This window comes from Lithobates pipiens, unplaced genomic scaffold (assembly GCF_037356315.1).
Source record: "Lithobates pipiens isolate NorthernLeopardFrog02 unplaced genomic scaffold, aLitPip1_a1.2 Scaffold_3, whole genome shotgun sequence".
NCBI lineage: Eukaryota > Metazoa > Chordata > Amphibia > Anura > Ranidae > Lithobates > Lithobates pipiens.
The window spans coordinates 209,773,925-209,799,544 of NW_027507790.1; the positions used below are offsets into that span (position 1 = coordinate 209,773,925).

General features: G+C 42.5%; 1 protein-coding gene across 1 annotated transcript in view; it reads right to left on the reverse strand.

Annotated features, from left to right (window-relative positions):
* Positions 1 to 25,620, reverse strand: part of ITGA2 (integrin subunit alpha 2) — a 222,311-nt gene that overhangs the window by 38,043 nt on the left and 158,648 nt on the right. The window contains exons 19-23 of the mRNA XM_077462759.1: positions 24,258 to 24,340; positions 21,117 to 21,264; positions 9,482 to 9,574; positions 9,317 to 9,393; positions 9,138 to 9,221 (exon numbers count right to left, since the gene is read on the reverse strand). Of these exons, the coding sequence (XP_077318885.1) occupies positions 9,138 to 9,221; positions 9,317 to 9,393; positions 9,482 to 9,574; positions 21,117 to 21,264; positions 24,258 to 24,340 (485 nt within the window). The remainder of the gene's footprint in view (positions 1 to 9,137; positions 9,222 to 9,316; positions 9,394 to 9,481; positions 9,575 to 21,116; positions 21,265 to 24,257; positions 24,341 to 25,620) is intronic.

Consider the following 25,620-nt stretch of genomic DNA (forward strand, 5'->3'; position numbering starts at 1 on the left):
ACAACTGAAAACCTAACAAGACACGGCCGTCCACCTAAACGGACAGGCCAGGCAAGGAGAGCATTATTCAGAGAAGCAGCCATGGTAACTCTGGAGGAGCTTCAGAGAGCCATAGCTCAGGTGGGAGAATCTGTCCACATGACAATTATTAGTCGTGCATTCCACAAATCTGGCTTTTATGGAAGAATGTCAAGAAGAAAGCCATTATTGAAAGAAAGCCTTAAGAAATCCCGTTTGCAGTTTGCGAGAAGCCATGTGGGAGACATAGCAAACATAGCAAACATGTGGAAGAAGGTGCTCCGGTCAGAAGAGACCAAAATTTAACTTTTTGCCTAAAAGCAAAACTCTATATGTGGAAGAAAACCAACACTGCTCATCACCCTGAACATACCAGTCCCATCTTGAAACATGGTGGTGGCAGCATCTTGTTGTGGGGATGCTTTTCTTTAGCAGGGACAGGGAAGCTGGTCAGAGTTTATGGGAAGATGGATGGAGCCAAATACAGGACAGTCTTAAAAGAAAAACTGTTAGTCTGCAAAAAACTTGAGACGGTGGCAGAGGTTCACCTTCCAGCAGGACAACGACCCTAAACATACAGCTAGAGCTAAAATGGGATGGTTTTGATCAAAGCATATTCATGTGTATGAGTGGTCCAGTCAAAGTCCAGACCTAAATCCAGTTGAGAATCTGCGGCAAGACTTGAAAAATTGTTGTTCACAGATGCTCTCCATCCTATCTGACAATGCTTGAGCTATTTTGCAAAGAAGAATGGGCAAAAATGTCACTCTCTAAATGTGTAAATATGGTAGAGACATCCCCAAAAAGACATGTACCATATTTATCGGCGTATAACAGGCACTTTTTTCCCCTTAAAATCAGAGGAAAATAGTGGGTGAGTGTTATATGCCAACCCCCCGCCGATTGTCAGCTTCTCTGCCGTTCTCGGCAGCTTTTGCCTATTTTCGACCGCACTCGGCCATTCTCGGTGGCTTTTGGCCTCTCACGGCCAAATGCGACCGAAAGCCGCCGAGAACGGCCGAGTGCGGCCAAAAATAGCCGAAAGCTACCGAGAACGGCCGAGGGCTACCGAGCGCCGCTGAGTTACACAGGATATATTCTCTGTATCTCGGCGGTGCCGGTTTTAAAAGGCAAGCCTGCAAAAGACACTGACAAGGCTTCAAATGACTGACAAGGCTGCAATGCAAGGCTGCAAATGACACTGACAAGGCTGCATTAATGGGCATTTAAATGTAAGTTCCTCAAACTTCCCTCCTAAAAGTTTTTTCTTTAAAATTCCCTCCTAAACTTGGGGTGTGTGTTATATGCCGATAAATACGGTAACTGTAATTGAAGTGAAAGGTGGTTGTACAACGTACTGGCTCAAGGGGCTAAATACAAATGCACGCCACACTTTTCAGATATTTATTTGTAAAAAATTCGGAAAACCATTTATCATTTTCCTTCCACTTCACAATTATGTGCCACTTTGTGTTGCTCTATCATATAAAATCCCAATAAAATACATTTACATTTTTGGTTGTAATATGACAAAATGTGGAAAATTTCAAGGGATATTAATACTTTTTCAAGGCACTGTACTTTGAAAATGAGAATATCTGCACTAATATTGCATACATTTTCTGAGAAAAACAAAAATGCTGTTTAATCAACTCATATTATGCCAGCACATTTTACAAGGTGGCTGGATTCTTGGAGTTCAGCTTTAACCTATAAGTTCCAATACCTTGGTGTATGATTAAATAGGCCAAGAAAACCAGGTAGCTATTCCAACAAACAATCAAAACACAACATTATACTGTATATAAGTGTAAATAGCTTTTAAAACATGCATTATGATATGAGCTCATTTCTCATGAGAATGCCAGTTAATGATATATACATCACATTGCAGCAATTTAGCCATTGTTTTCATGGACCTTGAAGGAAATGGTATTTCTTAAGGAGATATTTCCCCTAAGGATAAGTCTTCCAGGAGAACCAGCTCACTTTCACATATGTGTTAAAATAATAATAAGTCTACAGCTCTGTGTAGCAATTGGTTATTGATACGTTTGTGGTCATTGCCTTTGCCTTTTTTTCTAAAGCTATTAGCACTTGGAACATTGTTAATATATATTATTTAAAAAAGTAAATCCTCTGCATTTCTGTGTCTCTGAAGGACTGCACTGTATAATGACCTATCTTTTTTTTTTTTAAAAAAGAAAATATGTAGTTGCCTCACTTTAATCAGAAATCCCAAAATCTTAGCCCTTGCACACACGGTCAGACATTCCGACGGAAAATGTCCGATCGCACCATGTTGTCAGATAATCCGACCGTGTGTGGGCTCCATCGAACTGTTTCCGTCGGAATATCCGACCGACAAAGTTTTAGAGCTGGGCTATAAAATTTTCCAACAACATGGTCCGATCGGACTTTGTCCTATCATTTGTAGAGAATTCCGATCAGACAAAGTGCCACACATGCTCAGATCAAATTCCTAGACCAAAGCTATTGGCTACTAGCCTGAACGTAGTCCCATCGTAACGAAATAACGTCATCACGTTACAAACGATCGGATTTTCCGACAACTTTGTTCGACCGTGTGTATGCAACACAAGTTTCGGACAAAATCGGTCAGACAAAATCCGACGGATTTTGTTGTCGGAGTGTCCGACCGTGTGTACAAGGGCTTAGAGAATAATTCCTCATTTTAGGTTAGTTGGTAGAGCCACGCAAATAATTCCTTTCTGATCCATGGTCAACTGTACATCCAGACCCTTTGGTTTATAGGCATTAAAACGTAGAAATTATAACCTACAGGCTATCGTGGTCTGGGCCAAAAGAAACCAAAGAGCCCTTTACCAGTACAAAGCCCATTTGGACCTTTTTCAAAAGGTATCTATGGCTATGTCTCACCTCCAGTTCTTCCAGTGCCACCCTTCCTGTCCTCGCTGTTCTTAGGTCAGGAGATGCATACACTTCCAGACTGTCAGTGATGTACTATGTGTGTCTAGCTTTCCATAATAGTAAATAAGGAAGCCTATAAGTTTCATATAATTTGTATAAAACAAATGTGACTATACTGCATCCTAAATTATATGTTTATAGTGTTGTGTGGTGATATCTCTTTGGCACAATAGAGGCCCCCTCCCCATGCTCCTCTGTGTGTGTTGAGAAGCATCCTCAGATATCTGACCTAGTCTGGGACGGTCACACATATTTCTCTTTTTGGACTTTTTCAGTATACACAGCAGTTGGAGCAGAACTGTTTAGGTAGGTGTAGTAACTGAGGGAGGATTCAAAGTGTCCGGGTGTGCTCAGCTTGGAGGGACACCACAGCTCGTGGAATTGACCGGGGGAGGACTCTTCGGAGGAGGACCGGCAAGTGACATCCTGAGAAGTGCTTGGTTACTGAGTTGGGAAGGACATTGACAAATTCACACTTTTCCAGTACCATTGAGGAAGCGGAAAACGTTCCAGGTACGGTGGGAAAAAGGTTCCTGTTCACCTTCAGTTGATTGTTCAAGTTTGAGTCAATGTGCTGACTGCCATGATATCTGGCTAGAGATCTGTTCAGCCTTGAAGTGCCCAGCTGCGAGTGGCTACTCTCTGGGTGGAAATAGAGACTTTGTTAAACCTGCAGTTCAAGGTACCTGAGTTCTTCACCTGTGCCCTCTGTTCCCTAAGAGACTGTGTTTGTAAAAGTTCTACTGAAAAACAAACCTTCTTGAAAGGAATTAATCTGTGTCAGTTTACAAGTCATTGGGTATCAACGCTGGGAACCCCTAGATGCGGAGGAGCAGGCCAAGAGAAGGTACCCGGTAAGCCCATTAAGTCAAGGCCGCCCTGCAACAGGTTATGGGCGCTATATATATATATATATATATATATATATATATATATCCACTGCATACAGTTTAGCTATATCTCACTGCAGGCCGTTCCTGGTGTACTGTTTCTAATATACTTAGAATATACTTAGAGTATACTAATATACTCTAATATTCAGTATACAGTACTTTTCACCCATAGTGCTGTTGCTACTACTTTTCTGGTGGTGTACACAACACAGTACACCCATAGTTGTTATTACACTTCTGTTGGTGTACACAGTACTGTGCACGCCTAGTGCAGGTGCTACTACTTTCCTGGTGGTGTACACAATACATACAGTGCACCCATAGTTGTTATTAAACTTCTGTTGGTGTACACAGAACCGTGCACCCTTAGTGCAGTTGCTACTACTTTCTTGGTGGTGTACACAATGCATACAGTGTACCCATAGTTGTTATTACACTTCTGTTGGTGTACACATTACTGTGCACCCCTAGTGCAGTTGCTACTACTTTCCTGGTGGTGTACACAGTACACAATACAATGTAGTATAGTTTTGCTAAACACAATTTACAGCATGTCCAGAAGGTCACCAAGGAGAGGATGACACTCACAGGCCACTAAAAGATGGCAAGCAGGCTCTGTGTCTACAATCAACAGTGCTGGTCGTGGACACGGTGCATCCTCAGCACGTGGCTGTGGGGCAAGCTTGTCCTTTTTTCTGCAACTGCCCGTGTTATTGAGCCACAACATGCAGAAGAGTTGGTGGAATGAATAACAAAGCCCTCCTCATTCTCTGTCACCCAGGCTCAGAGTAGTTTGCCAATGCAGCTGCCAAAGTGGCCTATCACATTGGCTCCATGTCAGCAGTCACTCCTTCCCTAGCCCCACCATTATGCACGGTGGAGTCCCCCGAACTATTCAACCACAGTGTCGAGTACATGCTACAGGAGGATGTGCAGCGATTTGAAGGCCCTGATGATGGTACCCAGGTTGAGGAAGCGAGTAACGTGAGCCTAGAGAGAGGGGGTGCCCAAAAAGGTCAAGAAACTGGCAGTCATGTTCCCCCGAGCTGCAGCATACTGCCAAGTTTTTCTGCAGTGACGAGGAGGGAGGGGATGATGAAGTCACTGACTCGGGGGTCTGATAGAAGAGAGGAGGAGGAGGCACATCTCCCATGAGGCAGGATGCCCTCCAGGGGGCAGTTTAAGGGCAGCCACCCTATTGCATCACACCACAGAGCTAAGCAGGTGCAGGGCGCTGCTGACGCCCCACATATTTTGAAAAGTTCTTTGGTGTGGGCCTTGTTTGGCACATGTGCAGCAGATCGCACCGTTGCTGTTTGCAAAACATATCTCTAAAGCGTTTCAAGCGTGGCCAAAACAGCAGCACATGCTTGACCAGACATATGATGACCTTCCATGCAGTCTGTTGGCAACAGCACTTAAAAGACCCACATCAAAGAACAAGGTGGACCTCTTCTTGCTCCTCATCAACTGGGATCTCCAACCCCACTATACCTCCAGTCCTCTCAGAAACCTGCACTGAGAGGAATGAAGGTATAGAAATAGGTGTCCCAAGTACTCGCGGCTAATCTGCTAGTGGTACACCAACATCAGATTTTAGCAGGCAAATTTCCCTACCCCAGTTGCTAAACCATCAAAACAAATTCGGTCCCAGCCATCCACATACTCAGCGGTTGAATGCTAGCTTGGCCAAATTGCTAGCACTGCAACTGCTGCCTTTCAGCTGGCAGATCCTGCCCCCTTTCGTGAATTTGTGGAATGTGCGGTACCTCAGTGGCAGGTTCCCAAACACCATTTCTTTTCACAGAAGGCCATTCCTGCTCTCTACCAGCATGTGGAAGGCAATGTCATGGCCTCGTTGGACAGGGCGGTCAGCAGTAAGGTGCATATTACTGCTGATTCACTTTCTTTCACAGCCTACTGGGTAACTCTGCTGGCAGCTGGGAAGGATGTAGGACAGGGTTCAGTATTGTTGGAGCTTGTTCCACCACCACGCCTCCAAAATGCTAGTAGTGATGATTTTGCCACAGCTCTCTCCTGCACCCCCTCCTCTTCTTATTCCTTTATGGCCTCTTCCTCTGCAGATTTCTCCTCTGAACCAGTGGTGCTCCGTAGGGGTTCAAGGGGGTATGCAAGCACTTAGGTAAAAAGATGCAATGCAGTGCTTGAGTTGGTCTGCTTAGGGGACAGGAGCCACTCTGGGGCAGAGATTCTGTCAGCTCTGCAGGGGCGGGCTCAGAGGTGGTGGACGCCACGCCTGCTTCATCCAGGAATGGCTGTATATGCGACAATGGCACCAACCTCCTCACCGCCCTCTGACAGGGACACTTGACCCATGTACCCTGTTTGGCTCACGTCCTGAATTTGGTGGTGCAGCGGTTCTTGAGCAGGTACCTGGGGTACAGGATCTCCTGAGACAGGCCAGGAAAGTCTGTAGTCATTTCCGCCGGTCATATAATGCCAGTGCTCGGCTGGCTGACATTCAAAGAGAATGCAACCTGCCCAAGAACCGCCTCATTTGTGACATGCCCACCAGGTAGAACTCAACATTAGCAATACTGCAGTGGCTGCACATGCAGCAGAGCATCAATGAGTACCTGTGTGAGTATGGCACCAGGACAGGGTCAGGGGAGATTGTTTTTTTCACCACGCCAGTGGCTACTGATCAAGGATGCATGCACTGTCCTGTCACTATTTGAGGAGTCCACAAGGATGGTGAGCAGTGACAGTGCATGCATCAGTGATACTGTCCCTCTTGTCTTCCTGTTGGAGTTGGAATAATGGACAGGGCACTTGAGGCAGAACAGCGGGAGGAAGAGGAGGACTTCCTTACCTTTCAAGGCCCCCTTTATCCAGATACTAGTATTCCTGCAGGCCCGCCGATCACACAGGAAGAAGAAAAGGAGGAGGAGGATTGCATCAGCATGGAGGTGGAAGATAACACTCAGCATCAGCAGCAGTCTTCGAGGGATCATTTTCAGTCCCCAGAAACCCATGGAGTTGTACGTGGTTGGGAGGAGATGGTTGAGGATCATGTGATCCTTAGTGACCCAGAGGACTCAGGATCGAATGCCTCTCCAAACCTACGCTGCATGGCCTCCCTGATCCTGCAAAGCCTGCGAAAGGACCCAAGGATTTGGGGTATCAAGGAGAGGGATCATTACTGGCTGGCAACCCTTCTTGATCCACGTTACAAGGGTAAGGTTGCAGAACTTATCCAGCCCTCGCAGAGGAAGCAGAGAATGAAACATCTTCGGGAGGCCTTGCAGAAGCATTTGTGCAATGCATTTCCAGAGTCTGGGAGGTTACAATTTCCTGGTGCTTAACAACGTGTTGCTGAGGCTTCGTGCAGTCACAGAAAGAGTGGTGAAGAACGTGTCCTGCTGACCGATGCCTTCAGACAATTCTTCAGTCCTCAGCTCCCAGGTCTGATCGGTTCCAGCAACCATCGCCAGTGTCTGAATTACATGCGTAGGAATATATAGGGGCAAGATCAGACTTGGAGACCTTTCCAACAGAGCATTCACTGGGTTACTGGGTCTTTAGGATGGACCACTGGCCAGAGCTTGCTCAATATGCAATTGAGCTACTGGCCTGTCCTGCATCCAGCGTTCTTTCTGAATGCACATTCAGTGTTGCTGGAGGCTTTGTAACCGATCACAGAGTGCACTTGTCCACAGACTCTGTTGATCGGCTCCCATTCATAAAAATGAATCAGTCTTGGATCACCAACTACCAAGCAGCTGATACTGATGTAACCGATTGATTTTTCTATGGATGTGGGATCCCTTGAAGACTGCATATGCTGAGTGACTATCCTATTATGCTGAGTGACTATCCTATTCCTCCTCAATCTTAATGATGATAGCTTCTAGGAATATTTTTGGTTCAGGGCACCACCACCACTGCCTAAGGCCCAATTTTTCTGCCCCTGTTTAACAAGGGCACGTAATTAAAATTTTTGATCAAATATTTAACAGCAGGGCTCGTTCCTGCATTCAACAAAAGTATCTGTGAGGCTTTACAGTGTTGTGTCACCACCACCGCCGCCTAAGGCCCAATTTTTATGCCCCTGTTTAACAGGGGCGCATAATTACAATTCTTGATATAATATTTCACAGCAGGGCCCATTCCAGTGCCCACCAAAAGTAACTGTGAGGGCTTACAGTGTTCTGGTACCACCAACACCTAACGCCCAATTTTATGCCGAGTGTATAGGGCAGGCCATATAGTATATACAGGCGGTCCCCTATTTTCAAACATCCGACTTACAAATGACTCCTACTTACAAACGGAGGGAGGCAACAGGAAGTGAGAGGAAATCTACCCCTAGGAAGGCAAATTCCTGTAAGAGTTAATATGGGAAAAAGGTGTCTCCGCTGATGCTTTATCACCAATCCTTGTTTCTACAATCCAAAATTTTCAAAATCCAATTCTCACTGGGACAGAAAGTGAGGTGAAATCTTCTGAACAGAGGCACAGACAGCAAAACAAATGTTACAGGGGAGATGATAACCCTTCCCTATGTTATCCAAAAAGCTTAAAAATAGATTTTTTGGCTGGAGCTACACTTACAAAATGTACCTGTTCCAAATTACAAACATATTCAACTTAAGAACAAACCTACAGTCCCTATATTGGTTGTAACCTCGGGACCGCCTGTATACTGCTGCTGTTCCGAGTATATAGGACCTGGGGGCCCCATGCCTTTTTTTTATTTAGGTGCGGGGTTCACCTGAATATCCATACCAGACCCAAAGGGCCTGGTAATAGGCTGAGGGGAGGCAACATTACATTGCAGCCGCAAGCAGTTTTAAATTACTTTTATTCCTTTAAAAAAAATTGTGCAGGGACTGTTCTAAACATGGGAAAAATGCCCACTTTACAGGCATACTATAGACATCCCCCAGGCATGATATTTAAAGGAATATTTCACTTGTATTGTTTCACTTTAAGCATTATTAAAATCCCTGCTCCTGAAAAAAATGGCCCTTTTTAAAACATTTTTTTGCATTGATACATGTCCCCTGGGGCAGGACCCAGGCCCCCAAACACTTTTTATGACAATAACTTGCATATAAGCCTTTAAAATTAGCACTTTAGATTTCTCCCATAGACTTTTACAGGTTGTTCCACGGCTTTTTGAATTTGCCGTGAACCCCCAAAATTGTTCGCTGTTCGGGCGAACAGGCAATGTTCGATTCGAACATGACTTCGACTCGAACTCGAAGCTCATCCCTACTTATAGAGGACAATTAAATCTAAATAATTTACCTTGTTAGGTGGATCCCTGCGTCATATTGAACAGGAATAGTTCTGTTGACAGAATTGTCTCCTTCATAGGCTTCTTTGCTTTCACTGTCAGACAAGCACATTGTCAAGCAGATTATAAAATATGATATATTTATTAAACACATAAAGTGTTATCTATGGCTGAAAAGGCAATGTGGTACCTTGTGACCTGGAAGAATATATATGCTTTATCCTGAAGATGTTTAAGGTTAAAGTCAAATCCAATATCAAATGTTACCTAAGACAGAAAAATGTAAGGTCAGTACTCTAAGAATTACAAAAACTTAGAATTTATACTGGTAAAATAACAAAAATGCTTTAAATACCATTTGTCCAGCCTTCACGAAAGGAAAATCCACGAGACAGGTCACAGAACCTTGAGTATTTCCAACTTGGCACAACACTTCTGTTCCATCACTCTGTAGATACAAAGCCACAATCCAGTAAATAAAATACAAAACTCGGTTATTTTATCCAAGCCGTAATCCCAAAGGTAGTACACGTACATAACAACCAAAAGGGAAGACTGATGATTGCAGAGCCTGTTCACACCACAGAACAAAGTGGTGCCTGTCCCAATCAATGCCACTCATCACAGTGCAACTTTGAAAAAGGTTCCTGCGCTACTTTGATGCGACTCTTTCTGGATCTTTCTTACTTATGGATTTCTATGTTATCTCATGGAAGTCGCAAAAGGAAAAGATAAGAAGCAATTGCTATATGCGACTTTGATGGATGAGTATTTCTTTCTTTTACCGACACCTCTCTTCCTAAGTCACCCTTGCTCTCCAAGCACACCCCATTCACACCCAAATGTAGCAGAAACCTACATCACGTGCCTGCTCACTTTGTTTGCATGTATTCATGCCTATATTTGTATCACACATAAGGCAGCTCATTGATTTAAAATGTTTTCCCTCATTTGGAAGGAGGCAGCAAGGATAATCTGAGAAGAAAGGTGAGGTTTAAAAAAACAAACACTCATCTTACCAAGGCTACATAGAAATGCATCTTATCTAATGCTGATGCAACTTTTGTGAGTTAACATAAAAGTCTATGGGGCTGAAATTGTAGGGCACTGTAGCCTCTCGGGGGATCATGAAGGAATTTTTTCCCCTGCTGGAGCAAATTGGATCATGCTTTGCTGGGGCTTTTCACCTTCATTTGGGTTGGTATAGGATTGTGTATATGGGATAGTATGATTTTTATTTTTTATTTTTTATACAGCTACTCTTCGTTTAACGACTTACCCGTTTAACAACTACTCAGACTTACGACCAGGGCCAGATTAAGAACATCATGGGCCTGGTGCTGAGGATTTTGGTGGGGCCTTTTATAAACAATAATTAAATAAAAATGCAAACTATTTTTTGTTATAACAAATTAAATTAAAGAGAGAGAGGGAGGATGAGAGAGAGAGAAAGAGAGAGAGAGAAAGGGGATGAAAGGTGTGAGGGGTAAGGGAGGGAGGATGAGAGAAAGAGGATGCACATGAGTATGTGTGGGAATGACATCAACGCAGCCTTGCCAAGGCAAGTGACCGAAGGCACAGAACCCAGAAGGAAGACCAGGTGAAGATTGAAGTGCCCGGGCCCCGCCGGATTGATCACAGCACAGCACTGGGGGGCTCAGTCTGACAATTTAAGTGTACCCTAATGTGTTAATATGCTGTGCATACTTGCACATTATGGCATAACCTACCCCAGGGCCTCTAAAAAGTAGTAATGTTAGAAAAGTTTACTACCGCTTTAATATCACAGGAGCCTCTCATGGGGCCCCCTACTGACCCTGTGGCCCTTGGGTAGTGCCTAAGTGCATAGTTGTCAACATTTCAAAAATATTTTCAGGGACGCTTTTTTTTACAAGTGCTATATTTAGAGTAGCTGACATCCCCTATGTTCATCTATACATCACAATAGTAATTACAAAATTAAATAAGTACTAATAATGGGGCAGAACAAATATGAGGACTGTGAGATTTCCTTTAGTTGAACTAACAAAAGTGTGCCCATTCTAGAGCTGGTAACATTGAGGATATTCAGTATAATTTTAAAGAACAGTATTTGTGGGTAAGAGGCATAGGGGAGGAGTATGGATGGTATAAAAGTGGGAAGTATGTGCAGATGAGGGAGAGGAATGTGGAGGGCCTAACAGTGGGCACTATGTACGTGAGAGGAGTGCAGAGGGTATGGCAGAAGGCACTATGTACAGGAGAGGAGTGTGAAGGGTATTACAGTGGGCAGTATGCACAGCAGAGGAGTGTAGAGGGTATGACATTGGACACTATGTATAAGAGAAGAGTGTGGAGGGTATGACAGTGAGCAATATGTACAGGAGTGTGGAGGGTATGACAGTGGGCACTATGTACAGGAGAGAAGTGTGGAGAGTAGGACAGTAATCAGTAATTAGAGGAGAGGAGTGTGGAGGGAGGGTATGACGGTGGGCACTATGTATAGGAGAGGAGTATGGAGGGTATGACAGTGGGCACTATGTATAGGGGAGAAGTGTGGAGGGTATGACAGTGGGCACTATGTATAGGAGAAAAGTGTGGAGGATATGACAGTGGGCACTATGTATAGGAGAGGAGTATGGAGGGTATGACAGTGAGTAGTATGTACAGGAGAGGAGTGTGGAGGGTATGATAGTGGACACTATGTATAGGAGAGAAGTGTTGGAGGTATGACAGTGAACACTATGTATAGGAGAGAAGTGTGGAGGGTATGACAGTGGGCACTATGTATAGGAGAAAAGTGTGGAGGATATGACAGTGGGCACTATGTATAGGAGAGGAGTATGGAGGGTATGAAAGTGAGTAGTATGTACAGGAGAGGAGTGTGGAGGGTATGATAGTGGACACTATGTATAGGAGAGAAGTGTTGGAGGTATGACAGTGGGCACTATGTATAGGAGAGGAGTATGGAGAGTAGGACAGTGAGTAGTATGTACAGGAGAGGAGTGTGGAGGGTATGACAGTGGGCACTATGTATAGGAGAGAAGTGTTGGAGGTATGACAGTGGGCACTATGTATAGTAGAGGAGTGTAGAGGGTATGAAAGTGAGTAGTATGTACAGGAGAGAAGTGTGGAGAGTATGACAGTGGGCACTATGTATAGGAGAGAAATGTGGAGAGTATGACAGTGGGCACTATGTATAGGAGAGGAGAATGAAGTAATCTGGGAAGGAAAAATGTAAAGGTTTGTGGAAGGATGTTTAGGGACTGCGTAGTGGTTAAGCGTGTTAAGCGGGCCATACATGGATTGAAATTACACCAATTAAGCAGAGACCAGCCATAGTCGATCTATGTATGGGCTAGCTGGTTTTACACAAGTCGACCTATTAATCGACTTGAGTACAACCAGCCTATCAGGGTTTCCCCAAAACAATCAGTGCTGCCAGCTATAGTTAGCAACACTAATCATTGTATTCACTGGCAGAACACAATAACACTGCAGGAGTGATTGCCCCATTCACAGGTCAGCAGGTGAGAGGGTGTGTGGGGACAGGCTGGGGAGAGATACTAGTCAGTCCCTAGGAAGGCACTGGTTAGTATCAGTAGCCAGATATACACAGGTTACATACGCCACGATCGTTAGAGCGAGAGCAATAATTCTAGCACTAGACCTCCTCTGTAACTCTAAACATGTAACCTGTAAAAAAATGTAAAGCATCGCTTAGTACACAACAAAAAATTGTGCTAACTTTAATGTTTTTTTTTTTTTATGAATGAAACAGTTTCTTTCCAAAAAAAAGTTTGAAAAATTGCTGCGCAAATATTGTGTAACATAAAAATTTGCACAGACCACCATTTTATTCCATAGGGTGTCTGCTGAGTAATTTTCTAGCATAAAAAAAAATGATGATTTTTACATGTAGGAGAGAAGTCTCAGAATGGGCCTGGGTGGCAAGGGGTTAATTATCATAAGTAATATACAAATAATTATTATAAGCACTGTGAGCTCATCCTGTCAGTCTGCTGCAGAGTGTTCCAGCTTGTATTTAAACTGGACGCTCTGTATGTAGCTTCTGACAGGCTGCGCAAGGAGCCCCGTATCTCCAGAACCATAGATGATAGCAGCCCTTAACCAGTGCTGGAGTTAGTCTTTAGCTACCTAACTCCCAAATGTGGGGTCCCTGTGACTCCTGATCGCTGAGCTACAATCCTCAAAGTCAATGATTTTATTTATTTTTTTGGGCAAATGGGCCTATCTTGAGAAAGGGGCCTGGAGCTGCAGCTCCAATAGCCCCTATGTTAATCCGGCCCTGCTTACGACCGGCCCTCCCCACTCTAATGTCACAGATATACATCATTGTATTGTACAGTACAATATTTTCATTTTTGTTCTGTAGTTATGCCAATTAAAACTACGTTATTGAGCTGGAGTTTTGTGTTTAAACCTTTTTATCAGTACAGAAGTTAAGAATGCTTAAAATATTGATTACTTGTGATTCCTTGTTTAACAACCAATTTGATTAACGACCTGGTCGTTGGAATGGAACCTGGTCGTTTAGTGAGGAGTGCCTGTATATATATATATATTTTTCCTTTTTATTGGTTAACCACTTCCCGACCAGCGCACGACGATGTACGTCGACAGAATGGCACGGGCAGGCATATTGGCGTACAGGTACGTCCAATATTCGATGCCGCCCTGCCATCGGGAGCGCGCCGCTGGCGGCGCGCTTCCGCGCTGGTCGGGACCCCCGTGAGTCCGGTCGCGGGACCCGCGGACTCGATTGCCGCGGGCATCCCCGCGATCGCCTCACGGAGCGGCCGAATGGAGGAAATGCTGTGTAAACAACATTTTTCCATTCTGCCTAGCAACTAGTGACGCTGATCTCTGCTTCATGTGATTGGAGCAGAGATCAGTGTACACTAAATGAAAGCCCAACCCCCCCACAGTTAGTAACACACCCCTAGGAACACTTAACCCCTACACTGCCACCCACTGGTTAACCCTTTCACTGCCAGTGTCATTTACACAGGAATCACTGCATTTATATAGCAGTGATTACTGTATAAATGACAATGGTCCCAAAAATGTGTCAAAAATGTCCGATGGGTCCCCGACAATGTCGCAGTCACAATAAAAATCGCAGATCGCCGCCATTACTAGTAAAAAAAAAAATAATAAAAAATTATTAATAAAAATGCTATAAAACTATCCCTATTTTGTAAACGCTATAACTTTTGCACAAACCAATCAATAATCGCTTATTGCGATTTTTTTTACCAAAAATATGTAGAAGAATACATATCGGCCTAAATTGAGGGAAAAAAATGTTTTTTTATATATTTTTGGGGGATATTTATTATAACAAAAAGTAAAAAAGAATGCGTTTTTTTCAAAATTGTCGCTCTATTTTTGTTTATAGCGCAAAAAATAAAAACCGCAGGGGTGATCAAATACCACCAAAAGAAAGCTCTATTTGTGGGAAAAAAAGGACGTCAATTTTGTTTGGGAGCCACGTCGCACGACTGCGCAATTGTCAGTTAAAGCGACGCTGTGCCGAATCGCAAAAAGTGGTCTGGTCTTTGACCAGCAAATTGGTCCGGTCTGAAAGTGGTTAAGCTAGATGGACTTGTGTCTTTTTTTCAACCAGATTAACTATGTAACTATGTATGACTGTATGTAATTATGAAAACAATGTTTTAAAATGGGAATATAGCTTATAATTTTGAACGTACAATATATTCTGAGCAGTTACAGGGAATGTGAAAGTAGCAAAACTACACGATCATGTATGTGAATAAGAATAACGATCAGATCAGTTTATTGACCAGCTGGGTTTATAGACATAATTAATGCAAGTAAAAACAATAAAAAAGCAGCATCTTATGAATTACATCAGTTTTCCACAGACCACTCCAAAGTATTTAAAAATCAAATGTGTATGGAGTATTAATAAACATTTTTTGTCAAGCATTTATGAGATACATATGATTATTATGTGTCAAAAACCTAAATACATTGACATTTAGAAATGTGATCTGAATTTGTTGAAGAAAGTCTAGCTGAAGAGTATAGCTGGAAAAGCTTTCAACAGAATGGATTTTGTGGATGAGCTGGATTTTGTGGATGGTGAGGATCACACTAGCAATTGTGGAGTATGTGATTTGAGCCAAAAATAAGCCCAAATACAACAATGCTAATTAGTATGGCTTGTGAAGTGGGAAATAGAGCTGCTAGAGTTTTACATTTTAATAAAGGGACTTTAAAAAACGGACATAACATGTCAGTACCCTATGTGTCATAGAAGAAAGCCTTAGCATATGAAGTACACCAGCTCACATTTGGTTAGTTGACCAATGTCTACAAAGTTCAATGATGCCGTCACTCAGATCACTAGCAAATGTACCATATTGACTGAACACAACCACACAATGTATGTAGGTTTTGATGATCAGACTGTTTACCTGAAACACAAATAGCGATTTTAAGCAGTCCACCAGCACTCACATTAGGCTGCAAACACCAGATGCTCTAAACTTTTTGGCAAATGCCAGGATTGGTAGATGGCCAGGTCTGAATATACTGCCAACAATTATGTAAAGTAAACCTGACCTGGCTTTAAATGTTTCTTAGGTAACAATAGGGCTTTGGCAAGTACCAGTATTAGTCTTCTAAGGGACACCTGTGTCACTTTGGAATCCCTTGGACCTTAGGCCAAGATTAGTGGGACTTGCAAGGAATGCATTAAGGTGAAAACCAGTTAATCCCCATACACACTATCAGATTTTCTGCTGATTTTTGTCTTCAGATTTATCAAAACCATGTAGTGCAGGGGCCTGCCTGATTACATACAAATTGAAACCCCTAAGGTTTGACCTCATATTATATGGTGTGTATGGGGCTTTAGACTTTAGAACGTTTTTAAGCTATGCTCCGTCTCAACAGCTTATCTTTTTTTTCAATCTGTAGCCACATTCACAACACAATTAATGTTTACTGTATATTCACTGCCTACTGCTGATCTTGCTGGTTTATGTGTTAATTCCAGTCTAGTAGAACAGAATTTAAGTTTCTTTGGCATAGTGACTACACTGTCTTTACTCCAGCCCTTGCCAATACATTAAGTTACTTTACCACTAAATGGCCTTGTGTTCATTTGCTGGTATACAGTAAGTTCACTACCAAGTCAAAGGTATCTTTGCTTGTGGCTCTTTAGGAGTTTGTGGTGATTTACATTTGACTACAGTATGTGTGCCAAAGGGGCTGAGGGTGTTATCAGAGTGGAGGAGCAGAAAAGAGAACCAAGTGGCTCCTTCAGGGGGGGTGCTACAAATCATTTATCTGTTAAATGCAAGAATTTCATTAGACAGTAGGGGCTCTGACATTTGACAGATGCATACAAAGGGTGGGGCTTTATACCAAAAGGGGAGGAAGGGGAGCACGATTAGATCTTTAACAATTGAGAAATGTCATCCTATAGCCTATGATGCATGGAATCTTTAAGACTAACAGAGGTTTTTGTTGATACTGAGATGAAGCTGTATTTCAGCACTGTTGTTAATGTAAGTATTTTAGTCCAAATCAAGTACACTTTAAGGTGCCTACAGATCAGGGACGTGTGGTGAGGTGAGTGGCTGGTGAGGCACTGGCTAGTATCAGAGCCAGATACACACAGGTTGCATACACCATGATTAGAGAGAGAGCAATAATTCTAGCACTAGAGCTCCTCTGTAACTCTAAATATGTAACCTGTAAAAAAAATTCCAGCGTTGCCTATGGAGATTTTTAAAGAGGAGGGCCGGTTTAAAAAATAAAATAAAAATAAAAGTCAGCAGCTGCAAACACTGTAGCTGCTGACTTTTAATAAGCACACTTACCTGTCCAGGGCGCCCGAGGCTTACCTGTCCCTCGGCTCTCGGGTCCCAGCACCGCCATTTTGGCTAAGGGAAACAGGCAGTGGAGCCTTGCGGCTTCACTGCTCGTTTTCTACTGTGCATGCGCGAGTCGCACAGCGCTTTGTGAATGGGGCGTGCTGTGTTCTGGGACACACAGTTCCCAGAACACAGCGCGACCCATTACCCAGAAGACGCAGCATGGAGGAGAGAAGATAGAAGATCTCCATGGAGGAGGAAGAGGCAGATTAGGACGATGTGCCTAGCAGCAGCCATTTCTGGTAAGTAAAAAAAAAATATTTTTTCATTTTTTGTTTTTTCTGATTTTTTCCTAATTTTTAATGTGTTTTTTTTTTCAGGGTGGCCCTCCACTTTAAGTACTGAAGTTTAACGCCATTCCACAAGTGTGCACAATTATACAGCATGACATGTTAGGTATCTGTTTACTTGGCGTAACATCATCTTTCACATTATACAAAAAAAAAATTATTGGGCTAACTTTAGTGTTTTTATTTAGGCGTTTGAAAAATTCCTGCACAAATACAGTGTGACATAAAAAGTTGTAACGACCACGATTTTACTCTCTAGGGTGTCTGCGAAAAAAAAAAAAAAAAAAATATATATATATATATATATATATATATATATATATATATATACATACACACACACACACACACACAGTATCTCACAAAAGTGAGTACACCCCTCACATTTTTGTAAATATTTTGTTATATCTTTTCATGTGACAGCACTGAAGAAATTACACTTTGCTACAATGTAAAGTAGTGAGTGTACAGCTTGTATAACAGCATACATTTGCTGTCCCCTCAAAATAACTCAACACATAGCCATTAATGTCTAAACAGCTGGCAACAAAAGTGAATACACCCCTAAGTGAAAATGTCCAAATTGGGCATAATTAACCATTTTCCCTCCCCGGGTGTCATGTGACTCGTTAGTGTTACAAGATCTCACGTGCGAATGGGAGGCAGGTGTGTTAAAATTTGGTGTTATCACTCTCACTCTCTCATACTGGTTACTGGAAGTTCAACATGGCACCTCATGGAAAATAACTCTGAGGATCTAAAAAAAAATTGTTGCTCTACATAATGCCTAGACTATAAAAAGATTGCCAAGACCCTGAAACTGAGCTGCAGCATGGTAGCTAAGACCATGCAGTGGTTTAACAGGACAGGTTCCACCCAGAACAGGCCTTGCCATGGTCGACCAAAGAAGTTGAGTGCACGTGCTCAGTGTCATATCCAGAGTTTGTCTTTGGGAAATAGACGTATGAGTGCTGCCAGCATTGCTGCAGAGGTTGAAGGGGTGGGGGGGTCAGCCAGTCAGTGCTCAGACCATACGTCGCACACTGCATCAAATCGTTCTGCATGGCTGTCATCTCAGAAGGAAGCCTCTTCTAAAGATGATCCACAAGAAAGCCCACAAACAGTTTGCTGAAGAAAATCAAACTAATGACATGGATTACTAGAATCATGTCCTGTGGTCTGATGAGATCAAGATAAACTTATTTGGTTCAGATGGTGTCAAGCGTGTGTGGTGGCAACCAGGTAAGGAGTACAAAGACAAGTATGTTTTGCTTACAGTCAAGCATGGTGGTGGGAGTGTCATAGTCTGGGGCTGCATGAGTGCTGCCGGCACTGGGGAGCTACAGTTCATTGAAGGAAGCCATGAATGCCAACATGTACTGTGACATACTGAAGCAGAGCATGATCCCCTCAGGGCAGTATTCCAACATGATAACGACCCCAAACACACCTCCAAGTTGGCCACTGCCTTTCTAAAGAAGCTGAGGGTAAAGGTGATGGACTGGCCAAGCATCTCCACAGATCTAAACCCTATTGAATATCTGTGGGGCATCTTCAAACGGAAGGTGGAGGAGCGCAAGGTCTCTTACATCCACCAGCTCCGTTATGGAGGAGTGGAAGAGGACTACAGTGGCAACCTGTGAAGCTCTGGTGAACTCCATGCCCAAGAGGGTTAAGGCAGTGCCGGAAAATAAAGGTGGCCATAAAAAATATAGACACTCTAGGCCCAATTTTCACTTAGGGGTCTATTCACTTTTGTTGCCAGCAGTTTAGACATTAATGGCTGAGTGTTGAGTTATTTTGAGGGGACCGCAAATTTACACTGTACAGTGTAATGAATGTACAAGCTGTACACTCACTACTTTACATTGCAGCAAAGTGTAATTTCTTCAGTGTTTTCACATGAAAAGATTAAAATATTTACAAAAATGTGAGGGGTGTACTCACTTTTGTGAGATAATATACTGTATATATATATATATATATATATATATATATATATATATATATATGTATATTGGGGGTTCTAAGAAATTTTATAGCAAAAATAAAATGATGATTTTTTAAATGTAGGAGAGAAGTGTCAGAACTGGCCTGGGTGGCAAGTGGTTAATTACCATAAGTACTGTAAGTAATATACAAATAATTATTAAGGTAATTTACTATATTTACTATACTATTTGCTATATTTTCAAAAACTGTACTAAAGCAGGTGGCTTAATGGACAAATTACTGAAGTTTGAAGTTATAACTTCCAACCAGTAATTTCACAGTAAATACACAAATAATAAACTATTATGTTATAACATATATATCATAATAATATATGATTCAGCTTGATTAAAACATTACCTTTTCAACAGCAGCAGATCCCCCCTCTTAACTGTGTGAGAAAAACATGGGATTATGGGTAAATCTTATACCCATAAACACATGTTTTTTCCTTGTAGTTCGGAGGGCTGGGTTGGAAGGGAGCATTTGTCTTTTAGACACATGGCCCCTTTTATGACACTACAGCGAGAGGCGTGCCTCCACTGCAGCATTTTTATTGGACAGCTTCGGCCAATCGTACTTTACCATTTGTCAAAGGCTCCAAGCTGTCCATTGGTCGTAGCTGTCCAAGCAGAACCATAGGTCATAGGAGCCCTGGTGATCAGTGGTGGGGTAGGACTTCAGCTACTTACCCCCCCCCCCCCAAATTTCTTTCTCTGTGACCCCAGGTCGCCAAGCTATGACCCTCGAAGCTTGATTGTTTTTTTTTTTAATGTTCATGGCAGGTGAGGCTCTGCTCAATACAGCTATTCACAGTCAGACTAAGGAGGTCTTGTATTGTTGTAGGCCACTACACAACTCTGGCCAATGTTCTTTGACCAAGTCTACAAACTATTTCTCCTTGCAGCCCAAACATGCATGTATGTTTGACCATTCAATAATATCTGTTGGTGCTGTTAATCTTTGGGTATAATCTTCTTTAAGGTTATAATAAGCTGTGCAGAACATTCTTTAAAGAGTATCTCTAGTCAAACATTTTTGTTTTAGTTTACGATAGAGCTGGGAAGGGTTAGACCCTCCATTAAGCTTTTATTGCTGTCAGTGTTCCTATTGGGGAAATTCTCCCCTCTGTTTGCCTGGTGACCATTTTCCCCATGGAAGAAAGGGCAAAATGTCAGACAAGAGGTGAAGGGAATCTTCTATTGCGGACACCTCTGTCCCAGGTTCGAGACATGATAAATCCAATTCATGAGATACATATGCATTGCTGTAATTGTGCATTGATATTTTTTGGCATATATGTCAACTGTGCCATTTGTGGAAAGACTAAATAAAAAAAAATGTTTAAAGAGGACACTTCTTCAAAGGACAACTGTCTAGAAAGGGAATTCCCCTCATGCTGGGAGATTTTTTATAACTTCCTGCTCTGTCTCTGGGACAGCAAGTGAAGGTAAATTTCCCCAAATATACACAGTCAGAAAAAAAAATAAACATAAATGTAACCCTTCTCTACTATATCCAAAAACAAAAATAAATGTTGACTCTACATACATTTTAAATTAATTAAAAAAACTTTTTTTGAGGATTCCTGCAGCCCTATCACCTACACCAGGGATCTGCAATTAGCGGACCTCCAGCTGTTGCAAAACTACAAGTCCCATCATGCCTCTGTCTCTGGGTTTCATGCTTGTGGCTGTCAGAGTCTTGCTATGCCTCATGGGACTTGTAGTTCTGCAACAGCTGGAGGTTCGCTAATTCCATATCCCTGACTTACACTATGTTATAATACTATACTCACTGGAGTTGTTGAAGATGCGAAGAACAAATTTTCTGAGAAGAGAGCTTTCAGCTTTGTGTTATATGCATTTTCCTGATTTATTTTGTTTGTCACAGTTACTTGGAAAAGCAGCCGTCTGTTCTTGTCGCTGACCACATACGGTAATTTGCTGTAAAAAAAGGACATATTATGACCTTTTATCTAACCTTAAAGGCTTATTTAATACAAAAGAAAAACAATGTCATGCAGTAATCATCAGCAGGCAACTTGAGATTATCCTATGTTAAAACAGAACGCCAGGCACAGACATTATACATTTTTTAACAAAAAAAGTTACCTGGTCAGGTGTGTTTCATTTTTTTTTCTGTTTACTGTACAATTAATACCGTTGTACTGTATATGTAGATACTACAGACAGCACTGTAGTATTGGCCACTGCTACTATGAAAGCATTGGCTCTTATGCATTAAAGAGGTCTATTTATAAAAAAAAAAAAGCTTGTAGGTCGAATGTCACAAGCATTCACTCTGCCATCACAAATTCTGATTGTACTTTGCTTAGTGTGTTGATTTCCTATGATCATAGGCTTCATCTGAAATAACTCAGTCAGAAACATAACACATTCTGGCCTCTAGATGGAGCTAAAGAGGAAATCAACATATTAAGCAAACAAAAGGTTAGAATTAATTATGAACAAAAAAAGAGAGTCATTGGGAAAGCAGGGTGGTTACTATTGGTAACAAAAGGGCAGTAGTAGAGTGGTATCTAAAGAAAAAATATTTTTTATTGGTAAACAGTAAAAGCAACGATGTGATACACTCTGCTTTAAATTACAGCTTCACAGTGTCACCTTAAATAAAAAATGGTACCTAAATAAGGTGCTTCATCAAGGACAACAGACACGGATAGACATGTAACATAACAACATATATATACTTATAAGACACAAAACTTCTGGACGCCTAATATAATGCACAGGCAGGATGTCAAGGGATAATTATCACATGCGTGGATCAATTAATACAACAATGTGTGTGTAACGATATGACATCAGGTCTGTGTATTACCCCGAGGGTGTTGGAGGGATAGTGGAACCTCTCTTCCCCAGATACTTAATGAAATTATGGTAGTATCACAAGTTTCATATAGAGGGAAGGTGTATAAAATATTCAAGTAGAGGGGAGGTGTTCTTTATCTATACAGCAGGGTCATGGCTGCACGTAAGTCTCTCTGGTGCATGCCACTGGTAACCACAGAAATAGAAAACATTGTCAATGTCACTGGGACCTCTAATGCTGTGTACACACGACCGGACATGTTGACGGCAAAGTTCTTCCGATGGCTACTGGCTATTGAACTTCCTTTTTCTAGTCCCGTCGTACGTCATCGTGTTAAACGGTCGGACTTTGGTGTGATTGTGTGTAGGCAAGTCCGTTTCAGCGGAACTCCATTGAAAAGTCAGTTGAAAAGTCCGTCAGCGTTCATTGCGACAGAAAGTCAGTTCGTGTGTACGCGACATTAGACATCCAGATACGATAATGAAATTACATTTTCCCATTGAATCAAATGGCAAAGGTTAGTCACTTTCCTCTAACCAGAAGATCAACCGTTAATGCATCTATTAGTAGAGAGAATATGTCACAGGCAACTTGTACACTTGTTATATCACTATCAGTGCAGATTAATTAATTGGTGATGGCAGATGTAATGTCATCCATCGCATCAGTGGGAGCGGAAAAAGCAATGGGTCGGCCAGCAAAGGTCCTGATAGGAGGAGGCTGAAGATTAAGCCATTGGCATTTCAAAGTCTAAGCCCTTGTACACACGGTCGGACATTCTGAAAACCAAATCCGTTGGATTTTGTCCGACGGATTTTGTCCGAAACTGTTGCATACACATGGTCGGACAAAGTTGTCGGAAAATCCGATCGTTCAGAACGTGATGACATAATTTTGTTACGATGGGACTACGTTCAGGCTAGTAGCCAATAGCTTTGGTCTAGGAATTTGATCTGAGCATGCATGGCACCTTATTGGATCGGAATTCTCTACACACAATCAGACAAAGTCCGATCGAAACATGTTGTCGGAAAATTTTATAGCCCAGCTGAAAAACTTGGTCCGTCGGATACTCCGACGGAAACAGTCCGATGGAGCCCACACACGGTCGGATTATCCGACAACACGGTCCTATCAGACGTTGTCCATCGGAATATCCGACCGTGTGTACAAGGGCTAATACATAAGATTGTAGATATGGCTTAGGTACTTTACCGCTGTAGACACCTCCATCAGAGCTGTCTTCATTCCCCTTTCCTCTGTGCACTTGATGCTGTATATGATACCAACTCTGCAGGTTTGCTTTCCAAATATGTGATGTAGAGAGAATTGGTGGTGCAAGGACCTGACCGGCTTGGAGAATGCTTGTGACATTTGTCCACTAAACTTATTATAAATAAGTTTAGTTTATCTGCCCCTCCTCTCCCCTTGACCATTCACAAAGTGCAGTGTAGTATGGTAATGAACCATCTAATACAAGACGTTCTGTTAACGACCAAGTACTAAGCAAACTTTGTTGTATAACTATAAACCTCAGCTGTCCTTCTCCATTCTGAATTTTTTGACTACATTAGACATACAGGGTTGATATCAGTCTGTAGCAGAACTTCAGATGGCATTAAATCTACAATGCTAAGACAGATAAGCAAATGCCTCCAACTGCACAGAGGAGGATCTGTGACTAGGGACCATGCTGAGGTCTGGTGTGTAAATTTAGCCCTTCCATACTTGAATCAGTTTTATTTTCCATAGGAGAATCGTCATCCTTCAGGCAAGCTTCACTTCTACTCACCCCTCCTCCACTCATCCCCTTATAAAATAGCACTGTCTATTTATTTATTTATTTTAAGTATTTGGGCCACCCCTCAGGTGCACATCATTTGCATGGGCAAATTACATGCACTGTTCTCCCTTTGCCTCCTGGAATATGCACATCACATATCCCAGGAGAAATTATCCTTCATTTAGTAAAGGAAGAGAGGGGCAGGCCGGCGCCCAAAAAAGCTGGCGCCTAACATATAGGATCATTGTGAGCTTATAGAATAGCATTATGTAGAAATGTGTTGTATAAATAAAATGTGTAGAATTTGAAAGCTGGACTCACACGTCCTTTGGTTTCTGCTCCACTTGTAGTAAAAGATCTGAAGTGCAAATGTCATCATCACCACAGTCTTTTAGAAAGGGAATCTAATACAAAACATAAATAACAGAAGGCGAGATAAATTCTTCACATATACAAATTCAAGAACATTAAAGATGTCAGAAGTAGCTACTGTAGTTAACAGGGATAACAGGGATAGATAGGGATTTGTTGAATTCTCCCTAAGTTTGGCCTGGTTGTACTTTCCTCTTCTACCACCAGGTGGCTGGGCACTTGGAGGTATTAGATTGAGAAGGACAACTCAAGGTCAGGTTATGGATATATGGGGTATCTCAGCCAATGGGCAGGGATTTTGTTGAATCCCTTGGCCTGTTGGGAGAGCCTATATATTTGGGTGAGGTCAGGTGATCCAGATTCTTGTGTGCCACTTAGAACGCCATCTGGGTGGATGGGTGTCGTCTGCCTAGGGCTGATAGGTCGGAGATTGGGCATATCCCGGGGGCATCAGGCTGCCAGGCTGTGTGAGGGCCTATCCAGAGTAAGAGGGCAGCGCAGGGCTGGGACTACGGCTTGCAGTCCAACCAAAAGTGACAGTTCTGCTGGCCAGAGAACCTGTCATGGTCGGAGGTAGAAGGGAAGCTATCGCCACTAAGGGACCAATCACCTTTACCAGGGACCACAGTGAGTAACTGAAGCAAGTAACGGAGCAGTATTCTCACCAAATGGGGAAGGTGGAGAATCAGGAAACTTCAGGCGGTGATCATGTCAGGGACCCAACCAGCAGAGGTGACACTTGTAGAGCAGCCTTGTGTGGCAAGCTAGGGACAAAGCAGGTCAGCAGGGGTGAAGCTTGAAGGTATCTGAAGTGCCAAGCTAGGGACCCAGCAGGGAAACGTGGGTGATGCTTGAGGGAGATACCACACAAAGGCCTGGAGGACCTTACAGGATTCAGAGTCAGTGAATCAGAGGGTCTAGTGAGATACCTGGAGCTCAAGGGGCTGAATAACTACAAGGAGAAGTTGTAGTACAGCTGAGAGAACTGTTACTTTTCGTTAGGAACTGTTTATGTACTGTTACCATAGGAGACAGAAATCCTGCACATGCAGAAGTTGCACCTTGCTGGAGCCTTTCCCTGTATGGCTGTCCTCCTATTGAAGTCTCAGAGTCTGGCATTTGAAATTGCAACTATTTAAGGGTGTCCTGGCCCTAACCCACTTTCCCTTGCAAAATATAAAAAAGACTGTCAAATAAATAAAACCTCTTTTACATCCAAGAAATGTCTGGTGCCCAATTACTTTTACCACCTTTGCACCCACTATGCCTCACAACCCATCATCTTTGGCCTTGAAGGTTTTCATTAGACTGG